At 49.9% G+C, this 19,978-nt stretch overlaps 11 protein-coding genes across 11 annotated transcripts; 6 read left to right on the forward strand and 5 right to left on the reverse strand.

Annotated features, from left to right (window-relative positions):
• Positions 1-163: 163 nt before the first annotated feature.
• Positions 164-2,593, forward strand: SERLADRAFT_446593 (uncharacterized protein; the record flags this gene model as incomplete). Its single annotated transcript, XM_007315399.1, has 8 exons — positions 164-352; positions 490-581; positions 680-767; positions 896-967; positions 1,063-1,153; positions 1,278-1,408; positions 1,543-1,598; positions 1,666-2,593. The coding sequence occupies 8 exons, from the start codon at positions 164-166 to the stop codon at positions 2,348-2,350; spliced, it is 1,404 nt and encodes a 467-aa protein (XP_007315461.1).
• On the reverse strand, positions 2,477-4,941 carry SERLADRAFT_346792 (uncharacterized protein; the record flags this gene model as incomplete). The annotated part of the gene is made up of 12 exons (XM_007315400.1): positions 2,477-2,631; positions 2,688-2,772; positions 2,829-2,939; positions 3,001-3,179; positions 3,230-3,290; positions 3,341-3,651; positions 3,734-3,776; positions 3,827-4,263; positions 4,308-4,428; positions 4,480-4,578; positions 4,628-4,799; positions 4,850-4,941. Coding segments are annotated over 12 exons (1,866 nt in total), but the record flags the coding sequence as incomplete, so codon positions are not given.
• A 362-nt stretch (positions 4,942-5,303) lies between these two features.
• SERLADRAFT_382071 (uncharacterized protein) lies at positions 5,304-5,938 on the forward strand (the record flags this gene model as incomplete). The annotated part of the gene is made up of 1 exon (XM_007315401.1): positions 5,304-5,938. A coding segment is annotated over one exon (172 nt), but the record flags the coding sequence as incomplete, so codon positions are not given.
• SERLADRAFT_460658 (uncharacterized protein) lies at positions 5,931-7,518 on the reverse strand (the record flags this gene model as incomplete). Its single annotated transcript, XM_007315402.1, has 6 exons — positions 5,931-5,955; positions 6,010-6,644; positions 6,783-6,965; positions 7,036-7,139; positions 7,234-7,315; positions 7,432-7,518. 5 exons carry the CDS (start codon positions 7,477-7,479, stop codon positions 6,282-6,284), a joined length of 780 nt encoding a protein of 259 aa, XP_007315464.1.
• Positions 7,519-7,652: 134 nt separating this feature from the next.
• Positions 7,653-9,427, forward strand: SERLADRAFT_413803 (uncharacterized protein; the record flags this gene model as incomplete). The annotated part of the gene is made up of 8 exons (XM_007315403.1): positions 7,653-7,813; positions 7,872-7,915; positions 7,966-8,208; positions 8,253-8,400; positions 8,484-8,548; positions 8,626-8,864; positions 8,947-9,015; positions 9,091-9,427. 8 exons carry the CDS (start codon positions 7,703-7,705, stop codon positions 9,252-9,254), a joined length of 1,083 nt encoding a protein of 360 aa, XP_007315465.1.
• A 230-nt stretch (positions 9,428-9,657) lies between these two features.
• SERLADRAFT_382078 (uncharacterized protein) lies at positions 9,658-10,123 on the reverse strand (the record flags this gene model as incomplete). The annotated part of the gene is made up of 2 exons (XM_007315404.1): positions 9,658-9,886; positions 9,971-10,123. 2 exons carry the CDS (start codon positions 10,059-10,061, stop codon positions 9,762-9,764), a joined length of 216 nt encoding a protein of 71 aa, XP_007315466.1.
• Positions 10,124-10,195: 72 nt separating this feature from the next.
• SERLADRAFT_382079 (uncharacterized protein) lies at positions 10,196-10,951 on the forward strand (the record flags this gene model as incomplete). The annotated part of the gene is made up of 5 exons (XM_007315405.1): positions 10,196-10,228; positions 10,299-10,424; positions 10,483-10,547; positions 10,635-10,656; positions 10,714-10,951. The coding sequence occupies 5 exons, from the start codon at positions 10,220-10,222 to the stop codon at positions 10,732-10,734; spliced, it is 243 nt and encodes an 80-aa protein (XP_007315467.1).
• A 357-nt stretch (positions 10,952-11,308) lies between these two features.
• SERLADRAFT_382086 (uncharacterized protein) lies at positions 11,309-11,779 on the forward strand (the record flags this gene model as incomplete). Its single annotated transcript, XM_007315406.1, has 2 exons — positions 11,309-11,598; positions 11,654-11,779. The coding sequence occupies one exon, from the start codon at positions 11,362-11,364 to the stop codon at positions 11,545-11,547; it is 186 nt and encodes a 61-aa protein (XP_007315468.1).
• Positions 11,780-11,854: 75 nt separating this feature from the next.
• Positions 11,855-15,484, reverse strand: SERLADRAFT_460679 (uncharacterized protein; the record flags this gene model as incomplete). The annotated part of the gene is made up of 17 exons (XM_007315407.1): positions 11,855-12,166; positions 12,392-12,423; positions 12,481-13,246; positions 13,314-13,541; positions 13,592-13,611; positions 13,663-13,672; positions 13,741-13,753; positions 13,815-13,839; positions 13,899-14,047; positions 14,116-14,294; positions 14,359-14,411; positions 14,468-14,488; positions 14,541-14,552; positions 14,615-14,642; positions 14,694-14,742; positions 14,852-14,967; positions 15,029-15,484. The coding sequence occupies 14 exons, from the start codon at positions 14,859-14,861 to the stop codon at positions 13,075-13,077; spliced, it is 969 nt and encodes a 322-aa protein (XP_007315469.1).
• Positions 15,485-16,578: 1,094 nt separating this feature from the next.
• SERLADRAFT_382095 (uncharacterized protein) lies at positions 16,579-16,994 on the forward strand (the record flags this gene model as incomplete). The annotated part of the gene is made up of 2 exons (XM_007315408.1): positions 16,579-16,675; positions 16,729-16,994. Coding segments are annotated over 2 exons (235 nt in total), but the record flags the coding sequence as incomplete, so codon positions are not given.
• Positions 16,995-17,213: 219 nt separating this feature from the next.
• On the reverse strand, positions 17,214-18,443 carry SERLADRAFT_366923 (uncharacterized protein; the record flags this gene model as incomplete). The annotated part of the gene is made up of 9 exons (XM_007315409.1): positions 17,214-17,252; positions 17,310-17,452; positions 17,506-17,684; positions 17,741-17,793; positions 17,848-17,868; positions 17,995-18,022; positions 18,072-18,120; positions 18,226-18,345; positions 18,401-18,443. 9 exons carry the CDS (start codon positions 18,441-18,443, stop codon positions 17,214-17,216), a joined length of 675 nt encoding a protein of 224 aa, XP_007315471.1.
• Positions 18,444-19,978: the final 1,535 nt, after the last annotated feature.

Raw genomic sequence — 19,978 nt, forward strand, 5'->3', positions numbered from 1 at the left:
GTGGCGAAGGTCGCCGCTGCGGTAACTCCATCAGCGTTGCACGCTTGTGGCACGTTGCCTCTCCAGCCAGGCTACCTGCTCGCATACCCTCACCTCTCGCCATCCCTCTCTCTCCAAAAGAAAAAAAAAAAGTAAACATAGAATAAAGCGGATAAAGAGAGTCATGCACAGAAACTCCCGTTCTCTGCGCGCCCTCGCCATCTCTCCCAAACCCTCGTCCACCCCGGCCTCCCCACCCTCACCGACGTTCTCAGACGCAACCCATGCCTCCGCTATGAACTTTGGTGCCGGTGGTCCAGAGAAAATCATCACTCGGACGAATCTCAAGGCGAGTCTCCAAGCATACGACGAAGTACGTGTTCTCTCGTCTTTCGTTTCACCGAAAGCACTGCAAACCACGATTTATTCATATCGACACCACCTCGCCTTCCACCCACCTCACCTCCACCCATCTCACCGCACCGCACCACCCCACTCGACGCTACATAGCTCATGAACACCAGTGCGAACTACCGTGCAGCACTCATCAACATGGCACAGGTGACGGCTGCGTTTGCGGACGCTATGGATAGGTGTGCGGGGTACGTGCGTTCCCTCGCCGGCTTTCTCGGTCGTCAAACGTGGAGGGGGGAGGCTTTTTCGTGTGGTGCTGACATGGCTTCTCTTTATCTTTTGATAGGATGAAGGGTCCTTCGTATGAAGCTGGGACGAGACTTCAGGCTGCATCCGGCTTGCATCACCTCATAGGAAACCACTGGCACGTTCTCGTGAGTCACCCGCCACCTCACTCACCCACCCACTCTATCAATTATCAACTCTATCAACCACCCAAAAAAAACGCTCATGACTCTATTTCCCCTAATTCGCTTGACTCATCCCTTGTTTGGTTTCACAGTCAGAGACGCTCGATAAGAAGTTCGAGAAACCACTGCGCCAACATCTGGATACGTACAAGACAATAGTGAACGTACGTACTAGCGTCTGCCGTCCAGCGCACGCACGCACTTGTTCTGCTTCTCCCGGGATGTCGCTTACCCGGTTTTTGTTAATCTGTGAAATCAGGAACGATCAGCTTCATACGAGAAGGCGCTCCATGCAAAGAGTCAAATTATCCATGAAACTGAGATGAATAACATGAATAAGAAACAGCGCAGTGCGTCTTTATCGGAACACGATGGACTTCAATTCAATTTCTTATTCTTATTGCCATCTCCCTTATTATTTCATATAATTCATCATCGCCCATCGTCGTCATCATCGAAACGTGCTTCCATCAGACCTTCAAAGCTTTCGAGAAGCCCTGGCCGTCCTGCAGCGGCAAGTAGACGAACTAGATGAATTAAAGGCGCAGCATTATCAAGAAATAATGGAGCACGAAGAAGAAGTCTGGAACGTGGTCCAGGGCAAGGTTCGCACTCTCAGAACTCTTTGAGCTACCCATCGCCGCCCAAAAAACCCCTGCTGAATTGAAAAACGTTATTTACTTTTTGTTTGCTTCTTGGTTGATTGATGGCTCGAACCCACCAATAAAAAAAACCACAGGTCTGCGTCGCGGTTCGCTCCACTATGGACGTCTTTGATAGGTTTACTGCAAAAACGTACGAGTCCCGATTATCATGTGAGACAATCTCGTGCGCGCACACGTACTCATACCTCCTTCCCTAGGTCCGACCCCGTACTAGAGCCCATGCTCCAGTCCGTCCCCGATCCCTTCGACTCCTACGGACCTCCGCAAGCCGAAGACCAGATCTTCACGATATTGCCACCCTTGGCCGTCATCGCCAACGCCCCTTCGCCTTCGCCAAGTCCGATGACGACGACGCCACCCCAGAGCGTCGACATCTCGCCTGCCGTCATGAACCACTCTTGGATGGCTGCCCATACCAACGGAGGCGGAGGCGGAAGCGGGGGAGGAGGGGGGTTCATGGCAGAATCGACGTCGGAGTGGGCAGACGTGCCCTCCCCGTCGTCTACCCCTCCCCGCGCGTCCTCCCCGTCCTCGACCGTCAAACGGAGGCCATCGCATCCGCCCTCAAACTACAGCGCACGAAAAGCAGAGTCCAAGCTGCGCAGCGTCCTCTCCGTCATCGACGAGAGTCTGGCGCGCCAGTCCCCGTCCTCGCCCACGAGCGATCACGCGGAGACGGACAGGCAGGTGCTAGAGCCCCATTCCGAAGTGAACGGAGGCGGTGGGCTGGTGACGAATTGGGGGTCGTTTGGATATGGCGAATCGCCATATGGGGTGGACAGCGGTGAGGTGACACCGCGACATTCGACGCTGTTTGCGTCCTCTGCTTTGGACCCTGATGTAGCTGGGCGTCATAGTCCTCATTCAGACGAGACTGCCTGAGTTGTGTCGTCGAGCGCTTTGTCATATTTTAGTGTCACATCCCGTTTACCAAGCATGGAAATCCCAATGTTATTTGTATATACATGATTATATGGTACCCTTCTTTGAGCACTACCCTGGACAATTTTATCTTGGCTGAATACCATATTGATGCAAGACGTCCTTGTTAATGGCCGCCGGGCTCTTGAAGAGGGGATCGGTTCCCGCGCCCGTTTTAGGAAAGGCAATAACGTCTCGAATGGACGGCGTCTTGCAGAGAATGGACATTAGACGATCAAAACCTAATGGCACCCCAAAGTCAACATGGGTCCTCGTACATGAACCAAAGGAAAAGTACCGAGAGCGATTCCGCCATGAGGAGGGGCGCCACAGCGAAGGGCGTGAAGAAGGTGGTTGAAAGAAGCCTTCTCGGACTGGTCAAGCTGGTGAAAGCATGGATGAGAAGAGATGGATTGATGATATGTATATAATAGGGTACCTGTAGAACCTCGGAAAAGATGTAGTCCTGCATGGCAGCATCGTGCACGCGAACCGAGCCACCACCGATCTCTACGCCATTGAGGACTAGATCATAATGTTGCCCGCGAACCTGAAGAGGGAAACACCCGGGGGGATGAGAAGGAGAGAAATGGAAGATGGAGATGACAGACTTGGTGTATGCGTCCGTCGTACAAGGCTTCGATATCCTGCCACATGGGTGCCGTAAAGGGATGATGGGTGCTACTCCACCTTCCCTTTGCCAAGAATTCTTTTTCGTCGTCTGCGCGGGTAAAGAGGGGGAACTCGGTGACCCAGAGAAAGTGTGGATCTTGAGACGGTGTGCAGTCCCCTGGAGAATGATGAGACGTGGTGATTGCGTAGGGAGAGAAGACGGGTTACCGATAGCTTGGGCAGACTCGAATAAGTGGGTCCTTATTCGTCCCAAGGGAGTGGACCCACCCTGGATGGATTACATGGGGAATATAGGGGGAATGTATTAATAGGACTCACCTCGAGGAATTTGGTTCTGCGGGATAGATAGACGGTATCGCCTACGGAGAGCCTCAAGGCGTCGTTGAGGGACGGTGCTTGGGGGTGAGGGAGGGGCGGAATGAGGCCACGTGGAGAAATAGCGTCGGATAGCCAGGATGGATAGTTGGCGTCGGTGAGTTGGATGCGATCCTGAAGACGATGCAGGGTAGTCGGGAGTGGCAAGGAAGAGGGACTCACGATGTTAGGGTTGTGATTCTGATAGCGATGATTTGCACGGAGGAAGGCGTGGTCGTGGGAAGAACGGACGATGAGGGCGTCCAGAGTATGGTCTCGATTGGCGAGGGGCAGATGGGAAGAGAGGTCGAGTATCTGGACTGAAATGAGAAGAGGAGAAAAGGGGGGTGGAGGGACGTACCTCGAGGCCATAGCGAGTGTCTGGTTTGTCTGAGCCATACTGGAAGGGGATGAGCAAGGGGTAGTAGATGGAGGGAAGGGGGAACGTACACGTGACATGGCTTCGTGATAGGTGATGACAGGGAATGAATGTGGAAGAGGATAGGCCTCGAGGTCGTGCCAGATGGTGTGCAATAGGGACTGGATGACGGTGCGAAGCTGGGTACCGCCGATACGCCATTGGTTTGAGTTTGGGGATGTGGCGGGAGCCGAGTTTCCCCAAGAGACAAAGGCCATCTCTAGGTCGAGCTGAGTGAATTCGGGCTGCCTGTCTTTTCTGCCGTCTTCGTCACGGAAGCATTTGGCGAATTGAAAGTAGCTGTCGACGGCTCCAGAGCAGATGAGGAGCTGCTTTGGCTGCTGCGGGGACTGTGGGAGAGCATAGAAGGAGGGGCCGTTCTGTGTGGCGAGACGGGAGGGGACGAGGAACTCGCGTGCACCCTCTGGGGAAGACTTGAGGAGGAGGGGTGTCTCGACCTCTGTGAAGCCTGGGGAGGGTGAGGAGGGCTGAGGGGGACGGGGAGAGACTGACCTTTGTCGTGGAGGGCGTTGCGTATGAGGAGGGAGACGTGGCTGCGCTTGCGGATGTTGCTGGCGAGGGGAGGGCGGCGGAGATCGAGATGGCGGAAGCGGGCCCTGAGGTCTTCGTTGGGCTGGAGTGCGATCGGATGAGTGAGACGAAGAGCCTAATTGGGAAGACATACGAGGTTGGTGGGGTCGGAGGGGACGAACGGCAGACGGCGATCCGCAGGATTGAGCAGCGTGTATTTATCGACCTCGACCTCGATCTCGCCCCTCGCTTCCTTTAAAGAAGCTGTCAGTGCGCGAGTGCAGAAAGAAGGGGCGACGCACGGCTCGGCGGGACTCGGCGGGGCGCACACACACGCGGCCCTCGATGAGCACCGTCGACTCAACAGGCACCGCGGACAGCCCACACAGCCCGGCCTTCTTCCGCTGCACGACCAGCTGCAGCGAACCAGAGGCGTCTTGGATCGGGAAGAACGACAGCGACTTGGACGCCCTCCTGAATACACCCGTTCAGACACCCTCTCTCACAGACAGACAGCCAATCACCGTTCGGGAAGCAGCCACCCTGCGAGCACAACGCGTGTCCCGTCGTGCGCCGCACTCAGCTCACCGCACACATGCGTCCGTGGCGGGTACGGCGCTGGGCCAGTCAGCGCACACACACACCTGGCAGAGGCCACTCACCACAATGGGCAACACAACGGGCCAGAGATCGCGCACACTCGAGTACGCGTAAAGAGAGCATTCCTGCGTGCACACGAGTTGATGCGAAAGAGAGTGTCTGCCCATTATGTAATCATCCTGCCAACCTGTGCATCCCCACTATAAAACGCTTCTTCCCCTCTCCCCTTCCTCCACACCCAATGTCTCTCCTCGCCCTCCCCGTAGAGCTCCTCGACGACATAGCCCACACCCTCGACAACCCTGCCCTCCTCGCACTCTCCCGCACTCACTCCCTCCTCTCCCCCGTCGCCCTCCGTCTCCTCTACCGCCATCTCTCCCTCTCCGCCTGGTCCCGCAATCTCCCCGTCGTATTCACCCTCGCACGCAAGCACCACATCGCACCCTTCGTCCGTTCCTTCTCCATCGTCATAGACCCTCTCGCCCCTGCCTTTCCCTCCTTTTACCGTCTCCTCGCACTTGCCATACTCAACATGTCCCATCTCACCTCCCTCCGTCTCCTCGTCGATTCGTCCTTCACCTGCGTCCTTCAGCCGGCACTCGCTCGCAATTCCTATCCTCACCTCACCCACTTCACCTCTTCCTTTCCCTTTGACCATCACGTCGCCAGCTTTCTCCAAAAAACACCAGCTCTCCTCGAACTAGAGGTAGACTCCCTTCCCGCCCGCACGGCACCCCTCCCCTCCCTTCCACCCACTTCCATTCCCCTCTTGTCACACTTCATTGGCTCTCCCAGATCCGCTAAATTAATCGTGCCTGGTCGTCCCGTCGCAAGCATACATCTCAACGGCGGCAGTCTCACAGACGATGACGTCCCCTCTCTCGCCAATTCATCCGTGCCCCTCCTCGTCTTGGGAGCAGTCACAACCCTCCCCCCTGTCCCTTTCTTAGAACTCCTCCATACCCATATGCCACGCCTAGCCTACCTCCGCATCATGTCGACTCAAAACTTGTTTAATACCCCCTCTGCCGTACGTTCTCTTTCCCCTTTTTTTCCATTCTTCTCTCACACACGTCATTCACAGGCCTTTTACGAACAGGTTGCCAATGCCCTCGCCGCCTTTTCGGATCTCAATGCCTTTGAACTCTCCGGTATGCACTGGGGTTCTCACCGCAGGATGACGATGGAAAAAAGCGCATCTGGCAATCGGCTCCTTTGGCCATAGACATCAACCGCAACGATGACATTTCTGATCTCTTCTTCGCATACTAGACCTAATCCCTACTCTGACTAATTCACATTCCCTCTCGATATATCTCATTTAGAAACCATTGACACTATATTTTATTACCACCCCTACTTTAATTCTTTTATCGCACGCTTCACAAAGCATGCTGCAGAGTAATGCGATAGACGTTGTTGGCTGATGTTTGATATCTCTGTTCCGTGTCCGCCCACGAGTCTCGCAGCGACGCCTTGGTAGAGCGCTCCGTCGTGGGTGAGTTGGAATTTGACAAACTGCCATCCTTTGGGGATCTGGCCGTCGATGGTCAGGGTGTCCGACACGGCGTCGTACTCGATGCGGCAAAAGTCAAAGCCGAGTCCGAGTCCGAGGGCTTTGGTGTACGCCTCTTTCATAGTCCATATCCAAAAGAACCGCCGGAGCGCTTCGTCCTCGGCCACGTCCACGAGCAACGTATCGTGCTCTCTAGCCGTCAACTGTATCAGTGATGACATCAATCAGTTAATGAGTGGCGGATATGTTTTTTTAAAAAAAATAATGGCGGATGATGCATGATGGATGATGAATGACGCATGTCGAATGAGATGAGATGAGATGAAGGGAAGGAAGCGCACCTGACTGCCGACGCTATCCACGAATGAAAGAAAAGTGGTCCGCGGGGGAATGTGCACCTTCATCACGTCGACGCCGATCGTGTACGCTGGAGGACCGAGGTGGCCGTTCCCAAAGGCCATGGCGACGACGCCCTGGTCGTGCGTGACGTTGTACGCCAGTGGCGGGTCGAGTCCTTTCGTCGTCTGCGCGAGCGATCGCGAGCGATTGGGATGAGATGAGGCGGTTGAGCACGCAGTATCGACCTGGACTCACGATGTAAGGTTTCCCAGCGTCCGTCGCGCCAAACGCCATCGCGTCCCTCTCCACCCCTCGCTCCTTGAGTAATATCCGAGGCATCAGCCGGCCGATCAACGTCCCTTCAAGTGATTCAGAGAGAGATCTGTGTTTCATGATCACGCGACGACGCAAGGGAAGGGGGGGGAGGGTGGCGACGGGATGGTGACGACTCACGACAGGCATCTTCGCGGTGATAGTATCTCTTGATGCGCGCTTGGGCAGAGGGATCGACGAGGAGGAGGGAGGATTGGAAGAGCTGGGAGGGGCGTGGGGGTGATGACGGGTGTGTGAGTGTGTGTAAAGTAATGCAAATGCAAATGCAAATGGCAGATGGCAGATGCAGACGAGATGAAGAAGATGAATGATACGCACTTGTTCAGGAATCTCGGATTGGTCGTAGGTGACGGCCCAAACCTGCATGGTGATTGGCGAGAAAGACAGGTTGGCACTTCGAGGCTCAGGCTCGGATAAACCAGTGCGATAAACCAAAAAAGCGGTGCTATTCCGCTCTTGCCGCGGCATCTCAAAGCCGCCTCCGTCCGTTCCGTGCAATGTCCACCGACTCCGAGGGGTGAATTATCGAGACGGTTTTTGAACACCGTGAGTACTGCACCGATCATCCCGACATACTGCAGTGGAAAGAATGGCGGCGGCGGCTGACACGTATTTCGTCACGCTGGGGATGTTCATCATCGATGAGTTTGCGTTTTGCGATGAGAATGGGGTGGAGACGGGGAAGAGTGTGATGCCGCAGGTGAGTGAGAGTGTTTCTTATCTTCAGACGTTATCTCACTTTCGTTGGCGAGCTTTAGATTGGAGGAGGCGGGACGTATGCTGCCATCGGGGCTCGTATCTGGTCAGACATTTTCTCTATTCCATCATGATCACACCATAACCCTCCCACAGGCTGCCTCCCCACGATCTAGGCATGATCATCGACAGAGGCAACGACTTCCCGCCCTCCATCCAAGCCAAGCTATCCTCCTACAGCTCCGACAACGGCATGTGGCTCTTCCGCGACCACACCGACCGCGGCACCACGCGCGCTCTCAACTCGTACAGAGGTGACCATAGAGGGTTCTTAGCCTTCATTTTACACCGCGCAGTGGATCTATCTGAGCTGTTCTTCCTTTTTTTGTTTGGCATGCGGTGTGTGTGTGATATAGGTTCGAGTATCTGACGCCCCGGATAAGGATCACGCCCCGTGATTTGGAGGGCACGAGGAAGGCAAGGCCGAGGGCGATGCATTTTATTTGTTCGCCCGCGCGGGCGTTGGAGATCATCAAGGAGGTGCGGGAGGTGGATGGGTGGGAGCCTGTGATGATTTTTGAGCCTATACCTGTGAGTCATTCGTCCTCCCCCCCTCGACCGTCTGGGTTGTGTTGGTGAGGCTGGTGCACGTGTGCTGAGTGGCTTCTCATAAGGATAGATGCATACCAGAGGAACTGCCTGCTTTGATCAGGGCATTGCCGTCTATATCGGTGCTCAGGTGCGATTTTCCCCCTTATTCAGGTCTTGTGACAAACGACGATTATTATGACTTTATGAATTTGTATTTTTTTAAAGTCCCAACGCAGAAGAAGCCCTGAGCCTTCTATCGTTGCCGACAGACGCAGTTAACAAAGACGTCGTCGAAGAAGCTGCTAGGCAGTTCTTGGAGTTGGGGGTTGGGGATGGGGGTAGGGGCTGTGTGATTATCAGAGCGGGGCCTCTAGGAGCGTTTGTGACTACGCGAGAGAAAGGGGGTTGGTGGATCGATGCGTTTTGGACTAGCGAGGATGCTAGGAGGATTGTAGACGTAACTGGTATGTGTCACCTGTTCTGCTATTGTGACTGTAAGAGTCTGAAGGGTCGACGATGGTAACTGTGTGTGTGTCTCCACATTAGGTGCCGGTAATAGCTTTCTAGGAGGCCTCGCGGCAGGGTTATTCGAAACTAACGGAGATGTCTATAAAGGTATGTTCATTCACTTGATTTGATGCCCGTCGTGACCGACAAGCTTTGGATTTTACTTCAATTTTTGCCCATCAGCAACCTTTTACGCATCAGTATCGGCATCATTCACAATCGAACAAGAAGGTTTACCCCATCTTTCCAATCGTCCTGGGGGCAATAGCGCGATAGAGATATGGAATGGGGATTCCCCCAGCAGGCGACTTGAAGAGCTACTCAAACGTCATGGAAGCTTTGCTTGAATAGAAGAGAACATTATGTACACCGTGCCGATTGTAGTAAAGACGTTACGATAAGATACAGAGAGGGGGAGGTTTGGTTTTACACGTTGACGTGCCGCGAAACCACGTTCATTGTTGTGCAAACCTTGCTCGACTGGCTGCAAAAAGTTCTTCTTGTTTTGCCAATAGCTCTTCCTCTGTTAAACCTGACTGTTCGAGTTTGGAGACTTTCTTCTCTCGGTCCTGTTGAAATAGGGTTAGAAGACGAGCCAGGTGAGTGTGTGAGTCATTTGCGCGCACCTTTTGCTGTTGTTTGTGGTCTTTCAGTACGTCTTCGACCTCCGTCGTAAATGAATCGAATCCCAGACGCTTAAACGGGGTAAATCAGCGCAGCACTGGTAAGAAAGACAACCAAACGGACCTTCAGTGCACCAATAATATGTTCGGGAGCTATCGTCTTCTTCGACTCTTGCTCGCAAATCTCGTTAGCCTCGGACGATATCAGGTGAATGAACTCTGTGTGACGATTTAAAAGAAGTCAACACTGGCATTGCGACGAGATGATGTGAAACTTTGAGTATGTTCACCTACACAGCATTCTATGATCAGATCGCGCGTTTCTTTAGCACATGTAATATCACTTGGTAGTAGCTCTGAACAAAGATCGTATGCGTGTATCAGCGGCCCATCGTCGTAGGGGTACGGGCATGCGATAATGCTGTAAAAATGGGACATACCGCTTATCATCTTGGCTACAGTCGCCTTTGGCAGAGACAAATCTTCATCTGGCCCACCTGTCCCCCCAGAGTGTCCTTCGCGGTCTGACATGATTTGAGAACGCAAAGCTACGGAGCTGGACGTCGAGTTGCAGAGCTCCTGAGACCCGCGATATTTCCTTTCGAATCCTCTGCCGGGCAATGCAGGCCCTTGCCAAGTTTGGTCACCCTCCTTTTCAAAGTCCGCACTCTCCCCTTCGTACCACCAAGATGTCTACGGTGCGTGCGATCCAAGCGCGTTTCCTCTTGTCATGGATAATCGTACTGATCATTTTATGATAAAATCTAGGTCAATCCTGTAAATCCAAAGCCGTTTATGCAGGAGCTCACAGGGAAGCCCGTGTATGTACGACTAAAATGGGGGCTGGAATACAAGGGTTTCCTCGTTAGCACAGATGGTTACATGAACCTCCAGGTATGCCCACCCTCCATGCTCCACCCAGTGTCCGGATTTTTACACAATGCTTTATCAGCTTGCGAACACGGAGGAGTTCCAGGATGGGAAATCAAACGGGGCTTTGGGAGAAGTTTTCATCCGGTGAGCATTTTATCCCTCCCCTCCCTTTTTCGCTCGATACTATTCGCCGCGTTTCTCACTCCTCACCTCCCCACTCCTTTGGAACAGGTGTAACAATGTGTTGTATATCATAAGTCTATTCTCTTGGCATGCTTTCTCCCGTCGTCTAACCCTTCGGCGTCATTACAGAGAGGCTCCGCCAGAATAATCGACACTGGCACCGTCCTTTATTGTCCTGCTAGGCCCCGAAAATAATGCGACGGCTCTTGTATATGTTGGATCATCATCAGATCCTGTATGCACGCTGACCGTGTACGTTGGTCCCATACTCACGCCATACAGTGTCTCGTATCGATTGACGAAAAATAGTTCCATTTGTATTCATAGTACGTCGAAATGCGTAAAGAAACGACCATTCGTAACATCTGATCTGTGATCAAGAACATCATCCAGAGCATTGACTCAATTCTGCTGGTGTCGCAGTGGCTCATCCCGCTGTTGACATTTGGCTGATTTCTGATCTCGAGTCAATACAGATAATATGTCAGTGAGTAACACCGTGGCATTCCATGAGACCAGTTGCGGTGATTGCAATATGAGATGAGAGATACCGTTCATCTTATTTTGGAGGCAAGTGCACCTCAAGTGACACTCACCAGAGCATCATCACCGTCCTGCTGAGAGGATAACTGATGAAAGTAGACGTTAGCAGCTCCAACTCCGTGGATTATGGCTAGAATGGTTAACGAACATGCTCGGCGGTTTTTCGCTGCGACCCATGTCATGTCAACGGCATTGCACAGGCTGCAACGATGAATTTGACAGATGGGCCATCATGATGAACGGTAAGTTGTCGTTCATGATCATATTGGGTCGCCGCCGCTATCACCCAACCACCATCATTGGTGCATCACCTTTAAGTCATGGTTTCAGATTCAGAATCCCCTTCCTCCCAATTCATGAATATCGTAAGGCACCAGGATTCCATGGAGATGGGCTGAGATTAATGAAAGGCAGATAGCTCGCGGGTATGCTAATCGACCGTGTTGATAGGAGGACGTGAGGATGTCTCCTGGAATACCGCAGTTCATTGTTTGCTTGAATTTCCGAGGTTAACGCTCTTTTACCTTTGGAGCTGATGGCATTGGATTTTTTTGTATCGTATTAACCGAGATTGGGGGGCAGCTATCTTGAACCAGCTGCTTCAAGTGTACGCGCTGCATACTATACATGCATGCTACAGTCTGAGCGGTGGGACTCGCTACAGCAACTTTGTATTCGATCGCTGCCAATTGACAATACACGTGATCTCAATTTGACTTGTCCTTGCGACTGACTGACTGAGTTGTTCCATTCGACTTTTTTCAAGTCACAATCGACGCTAAAAAGCTATACATCTCCGCAGTTAAACAATCCCAACAAAAGCACTCTTTCTACCTCTGCCAACCACCCTTTCTCCACCATGGCAAAATCAATGCGATCCAAAGTCAAGCGCTCGTTCCGCTCGAAAAAACGTGAAGTCGGCATATATGCAGCGACAGAGGCTGCACGACTCAATCGGCTCAATGCCAAACTCGTCGCTCTCAGTACGCAGGATAAGGATGGGGATGTGGCGGTAGGAGATGCCGACGAGGGAGAAAAAGGTTCGTTCTCTTGCCCGTCCTTCTTTGGCTTTCTTGGCTTGTTGGATCCGGGAGAGATCACACCAGCTCGCATGGCAAATATGTGCATGTGGTGTGAGGAGGCTTGATCTCTGGGCTTTGCTTGCAGGGGCCATAGGCCTGAAAGGAGCGATCTTGATTTGGGGGGGGGGGGCAAAGTGGATATGGGAGCACCGAAGTTGACTTGTTTTATGTCCTGGTAACAGATGGCGACAACATCGAAAACACAAACGGAGCAGGTGGGTACTCATGGATCTCGGTATATCTTACATACGTCTCATGTACTTTCCTACCAGATCAAATGGAGCTTGATGGGGGTGCAAAGTCGGGCGCTAAATCTGTCGATGCTCGTATCTCGACTCATGGTCCACGGGGCTCCCGGCGGGAGGAGTGGAGAAAGTCTAAAGGATTGGCACCTCGACCAAAAGCACAGGGGGCAAGCCGACAAGGTGTAGTAGCCGCACGGCGGAAACCAGGTCGTCCTTCTCGCAGACGATGATCATAGTCGTTTGATGGCTTGCATGCTTATCAAGAAGCTTTTCATGCAGTTTCACTTGTCTACCGACGTCCATCCTTCGTGACCTTATGATCGCGTTGCGATATAAAAGTGCTGGGGCAGCAGAGAGTCCATAGCGAAAGCACCAGGCGCAATTATTGTAATTGGGGAGACTACTCCAACTCCGTATTAGCTTTTGCACAATGCATTTGATTACTCTGGATATATAAATTCCCTAAAAGCCTGATACCAGTTGAGGCTATGAACTGCGTTCCTTCCTTTCTTTTTCCATTTCCATTCGTCAGGGCTATTGTTTACAGTCTAGTGGATATATTATCTGCGTTTTAGAATGAATTACGGTTGTAGTCTGTTGGTAGGTCTTGCGAGAGGATCATACAGCGGAAGCAAAGTGAACGGCAGGTGGTGAAGGTATCTCCTCGATGGGTGTCATCTTCTGTACATCCAGCTCTGGATTAGAATCGAAAGATAAGCGGTCACTTGCGTGCCCGTAATACTTATCATAAGGAGAGTATGGTGAGCGCGCTGATGCTGTACTCGGGGTTCTACGTTAAAGGGATCAGAATCCGTGTCAACAGATGGGACATGAAGCCCGAGGGAATCAAGACTCACGTGAGCTCTGCCATAGTGAATGATTCTGTTTTTACATGGACCTCCGGTCTCGAGCTGGTGTGTTTTCGCATGCTGAAGCTTTTCGGAGGCATCGAGAGCCTGGGTGAGCCTACGTTGCCCGAAGGGTCATTGGCTGAGGTGATGATGACACTAGAGGAATGGACATGGATGTGGACTTCATTCGAAAACTCCCCGAGGCGTATCACTGAGCGACAGGCAGCGATTGCTCTACGTGCTGATATTAATAGTGAAGACAGGAAGTAATCGTAGGGACGCACGAAACGGTTGCCGCAGGGACCTATAGGTTTACATGAGCTACACGTCAAGGGGACACATTATTACAACATACCGTAGCAATTCTGTCAGGAGAAGAATAAAACAGATCAGTAAGATAAACCACACGCCATGTTCACCGTTTATAGCTTACATGTTCATTTCCACTAGAAAATTCGGCCACGCATTAGCCACTAAATCCATGCTTTGTAGACATAGATGTCCTACCGTTTAAATTGAGTATATTTAACACCTGGTAAGAGTACGCCTTCAGCTCATGTATTGGCTCGTATTTTGCCAAATTCAACTCACTGCAGGAACTGTGTTGCAACTAAAACTGACTAGGAAATATACCAAACCATCCTGGAACAAGAGTACAGACAGGCCCGAGGCCGATCGCTTGTACTGATTTCCCAGAGCCACTGCTGTGAAGACCAGAATGACAAAATCGAATCCCATAGCTGATTTTCATTATTAGAAAACAATGTCGCGCAGGCAGTTACAGAGACGGAAAATGGCATCCACTTACTATAGAAAAAGTTGATGTTGAGTAGGAGATGGTTTGTAGAGTCCACAATGCAGGCGCCAGCGACGTCACTCCAGACGGCCTTCACGATGAACATGCCACGCCAAAGTAAACCCCAATGGCCGAGACAGAGGGCACCCAGGATAAAAAGTACTGCCGGTTTTGGGCGCCAGAGAGCCATCCTGTATAACAGAAGGTATTTTTGAGAACTGCGTAGTGATAAAAATAGTTGCCACGATCACTTACGTCCTAAGCATAAGTGATGTTGAGGCGCAGAGGATCGTCATGTTTCCTGTCCACTGAAGATAGTAAGGTGTAAGGAGTGATGTCATACCACAGCATATAGCTGGCTTACAGAATTAAATGTATACAAGGCCTAACAATAATATTCAGTTAAGGGAATAGGAGCAATAATTAGATATACGAACACCACAATTGACCTATTCGGAGTAGTCATAGGGTAAGCTTGAACGTTGGCTTATGTAGTGTAGAAGTGAAGTACCTTTGATGTAACAGTTAACGATAAGATCCTGTTTACTCCGTTAGATTGAATGTGTGAAAACAAGGAAAACCACACGAACAATCCAATCAAAGCCCAAACGATGAGGTAGCGACACAGGAAGAAAAAAACTGGAGCATAGATTACTTGAGCGCTTAACAGGTGGAGTATTATAAGGATCGCATACTCTGGATCATGCATCAGGGTGGATCGTCAAGAAAATGGTATAATCTAACGCACCAGTGGCCATTTGAACTTCCGTCGTCTAGTGAGCAACGACCATTCGAATGGACATGTTAGGAATAACTCCCAAACATACAATCCGAACAAAACATATAAAAGCTTCTCGAATGCATCTGTAAGTATACGCGTGGGAGATCAATTCGAATGAACTAGAATATAGCTTGAACTACCCACCAGTTTCCACTATCAGTTGTTGCTGAGTTGACCAATTGACCATATCTTGATTTTTGTGAATGTATGCGCCGATAAGTTACTTGCGGAGGGAAGAATGCGGGAGATAAAAGAAGGGAATCGCAAACTGGGACAGCAAACGGTAAGTTTCCACTCAAGGCAGTTTTGAGGGATGGGTTTTGCAGACGCTGGACAGTAGACTTTATGTAGTCGTCCACCGAGGGGCCGGACCCAAGACTGTTACGTCGAGTACGGCGACTATATGCGATATGCTTCTTCGGATCCATATGGACACACGGCGTTCAGACGATTCAAGCCCATTCAAGCAAGGCGGTAAGACAGGATCTGATTCTGATGGCCCCATACGACTTCTATCAAGACTATAACATGACCATACCAAAAATATCAATGCTATTGCACACGATTGGTAGACTGGCATAAAGAAATAACAGCGTATGCAAAAAAAACCCATTGCGATGATAGCGGGAGTAAATTCTGTGCATATACCATATATAGAAGTGTATGCAATAAACATACAATGGCATCCGTTCCGATTCGTCAAAATAATACGTCCTACGCGCCCACGATACGTCGTCTAAGATTCTTTTTCAGAATGGTTGCTTCAGGTTCGAAGGATAAAAACGTTATATCGGTACGACGGGACCGTGAAGAGGTGCCCTTCAGGGGGTGAAACATAAAATCCAGGAGGTTCAACTTGAGCGTTCGGTTTTGTCTTCCAACTTGAAGGTCTTTGCTTCACATTCGCTGAATTCGTAGACCATACGCACTGCCCCAGCTAGAACCAGAGCAGACGCTCACCTCTTTAAGGATAAATAATTCCTCATCACCGAATCGGGAGTTTTTCTCCACCGACCGAAAATTAAATATGCTCAGCCTCAGCACAGGTGACCCAACTGGCGCTTTTTTGAATGATGTGATCACATCCACAGATGATGCATCATTGGAAAAGCGTCAAGTTATTTGTGACTCACAGCGCCACCTTCTATCAAAACCCCAACGTAGGATATAATATGATCAAATGTACAGTACTAGCCTGCCCCGAAACACGATCAAAGAAACAATTGTCCCTGGCCAGCACATAAAGTGTTGCTATCATAATCGCAATTTTCAGTCTGGCACGCATTTCGAACTTTTTCTACAACGGGATGCAATCCTACACGAGTGGTTATTGTGACAGGAAACGGTGCAACTGGTGGAAACCATATTTACTGATGGACAGTGGCTTCGAGGAAATAGTATGGTTACAAAATCAAGTTACTAAGACGAATATTGTGAGTAGATTGATGAATCGATAACGTTTTGTCAGGTTGACATATAAAGAGCGTTGCTGACAGCTTGCTATACATGTATACTTATTAATATTATAGGCACACCGGTGTAATAGGGGTAGCATTTATATCTTGGCCATGGGGATAGCGGAATGTTTCAGGGTGCCAAAAGTTTAACCATCACAGGAAAGAGCGAGTGGAGTAGGGATCAAGGAATTCCTTCACACGGCACTCCCAACTTTAAAATGCACGGAATGTGGTGAAGGGGGGGGCTTTACGACCAGTGAGTGGATCAATGTCGATGAGGCTCTCCCTCCCAAAGTACTTCTCATGTGGAGAAAGCTCCAATGCAGAAGACGGGCTAAAAATAAAATCGATAAGGATTAGACGTCATATCGATGCGGACAAAAGCACCTGAGATCTGCCAACACAAATGATTCAGTCCTGACATGCACCTCCGGCCTCTTGGAACTCTGTCTATGGAGATTGCAACTTGACGGAAATGCGCTCGGACGGCATGCGGAGCGAACCCTCTTAGCGTACTCGTTGCTACCTGACTCGATACCCACGGCGGACGACGACTGTACATAGACATTTGCGAGGTTGTATTCTTTGAGTCGATCACAGCGCGACAGGCGGCGATGGCGCTATGCATTAAGTATGAACAACGAGGAAAAATCACAAAAAACGAAAGCATACGAGAATGTCGCCGCCGGAATCTGGAGTTTTTTTGATTAGCTGAAATATTGGCTCGCATAAAAAATGCTCACTGTAGCAATTCTGCAGTCGATATAGCGCTGGTCAGCCACTCAAATTAGTATTAATGGATGCTTCCACTCACACATTCATCTCGACTGGAAGTGATAGATTGATCAATTGGGTTCTCTGCAACAAGTAAATCAAATAGACTTACCGCTCAGATCGAGGATATTGAGCACCTGCCAAAACCACAGGTCAGTTTTGCATGAATTAGTTAACAGGATCAAGATTCGTACAGCAGGAATGGTATTAAACGAAAAAGTGACCAAAAAGTACACAAGTCCATCTGTGAAGAGAAGCGTAGAGAGTCCTGATAGTTTGTAGTGACTTCCTAGCGCAATTGCCGTAAATATTAAAATGACGAGATCAAAGCCCATTGCTAGACGAAACGATAGTTCAGTTGATATCACAAGAGAATTTATCGATACATACTATAAAAGAAACTGATGTTAAGTAGGAGGTGGTTCGTGGATACTACAACGCAGGAGCCAGCGTTTTCGTCCCATGCAGCCTTGACGATAAACATATCGCGATAGAGAAGAGCCCAGTGGCCGAGAGAAAGGGCCCCGAGAGGGAGGACCACTGCCACTCGTCGTTCCCACAAGGCAATCCTGCCACGAACATAAAGTCAGTGACGAACGACGAGTGCCCAATATTTGGTGCCCACGTTCTGAGCATGAGAGATGTTGACGCGCAGAGAATTGTCATGTTACCCGCCCACTGTAGATGAACGAAGGTAAGGTAATATAGTAGACTCGTCTGAAACTGACATACGGAATTGAATGTATACAATGCCTATGTATAGCATTAGGCTAGATTCGAAGACAAAGTATAAGCCAGTTAGCGTACCGCACAGTTAATCTGGTTGAGCATTTGAGAACTGAGCACGCTGACAGCTGGTTAATGGATAGGCATCGTTACCTGTTTTTTTACAGATACTGATATAATACTAAACCATGTCAACGTTGAAATTTACATCAGCAAGGAACTCAACTTACAGTCCTACAACAGCAAAAAAGATACAATAGCGACACAAGAAGAAGAAAGCTTGAGAACGAGCCGTGAGTGGATGTCCATCTCAAATTGTCGAGGGATACTTACTCTTGGGGCCCTTCAGTACATATCACCAGTAATGATGAACAAACGTAGCACTCACCAAAGGCCAGGTAAATTTGCGCTTCCTGGTGATCAGGGAAAATTCAAATCCGCAAGTCATGATCAGCTCCCACACATATAAACCGAAAAGAGTAAATAATAGCTTATTGAAAGCTTCTACATGAGACGTCAGCCCGTATCATTCATGTAAGGGAAAAGAAGGTCGACTTACGAGCCTGTTCATTCAGCTCTTGCGGATTCGACCAGGCGACCATACCCGTCAGATAGAAAATAACAACGTCCAACGAGGAGAGATAAAACAAACGGGGGGAAAAAAACGGTGAAGATAGAAGAGTGTCAGAAGAGAGGTCAAGGCGGGGATATGATGACTATGTATACACCCAAGGCAAACTGGGATGGAATTTCGAGGACTATAGAAGACTTAAGTACCATTTTACTGGCAGTCTTGCCAGGACCTCATTCATACAATGAACCGGGGTCTTGCGGCGTTGAACTAGACGGCGAGGTCAGCATAAATTGGTGACACCAGCAGATCTTCCAAGAGCAGTTAAACACAGCGGCAAGCTTTTCCTAAGACAGGTCGAATTCGAACAGGGAGAGCATTAGACCAAACTCTTTTCCTTGTCGAACTTGGTCAAACCGTATTGAGAAGTTTTAAAGAAGACGCCAACAAAGGGCACCCAAATAAGTCAATCACTTGAAGTGGAGATCTCCGCTGAGAGATACTCGGTTCACTACCACTGCAGCCACAGCATCAGTTACTACGTACCGAAAGTTATCCAGTACTTCTGAGCCTTCGATATTATATTTGTCGTAGATCATCTCGCATACGGCGGTGGACACTGACAGGAAGAAATCTACCCGCTCGATAAATGGCTAATGTAAATTTATCGACGCACAGAAGATATTATTTCAGAGCCATCAACTGCACCAAACTATGACGCCCCCATCTGCACCAGCGCTTACTAACCAGGGTTGCCTACTAACCCATTTCACCTGGAGCACCCCTAAGCCATCTGTAATATTGTGACCCCTGAGAATTTTGAGCGGTACTATCAGAGGGTCGGTCATTAGATCGTTGTAGACCCTGGCGTGGAAGATCTGGATAGAACCATCATCTGAAGATGATGCGAATAATGGATACGTAGGGTGGAACTGGAGCGATCGAATCGCCCGAGAATGATAGCTAGGATGGTTTTTCAATGATGTGTTTTTATGTATATATAACGAGACAGAGGTGTACGCACCGAAGTATTTTATAAGGCTTTTCGCTAAGCTCGAGGTCAAACCAACATAACTTGCGGTCGTATCCTCCCACAATAAGATGGTCTCCAGATGAGTGTATATCCATGGACGATATCCATTTGATACCTGGCAACAACGTCTTCAGTAGTTTTTGCTCAGCCAGATCGTACAACCTGACATATCGTTGAGTCTGAATCAGAATCAAGGGGCATCAGCACAAGCCCCAGGGTAGTGTATATTACGTACGGCAACGAAGAACTGTGGCTTGGACGGGTGGAATTGTACCAGCTGGACATCGCCCTTGATTTTAGTGAACGGAGCCTGGGAATGTCTACGCTGGATATGATGGATCCAGACACCACCTTGATTCTCGCTATTCGCTGCAAAAAGGGATAAATGTTATCAAACGAACGATTCTGAGAGAGAAATGATTTTACTCACAGACAGAAGCTAAGTAATCACCCTTCTTATGCCATGTAAGTTGTTTTGGTGCGCCAGATCCAGGTGGCAGAATCATGGTTAAGATAGGTTCATCTTCAGGGGA

Source organism: Serpula lacrymans (assembly GCF_000218685.1).
Source record: "Serpula lacrymans var. lacrymans S7.9 unplaced genomic scaffold SERLAscaffold_4, whole genome shotgun sequence".
In the NCBI taxonomy this organism is placed as follows: Eukaryota; Fungi; Basidiomycota; class Agaricomycetes; order Boletales; family Serpulaceae; genus Serpula; species Serpula lacrymans.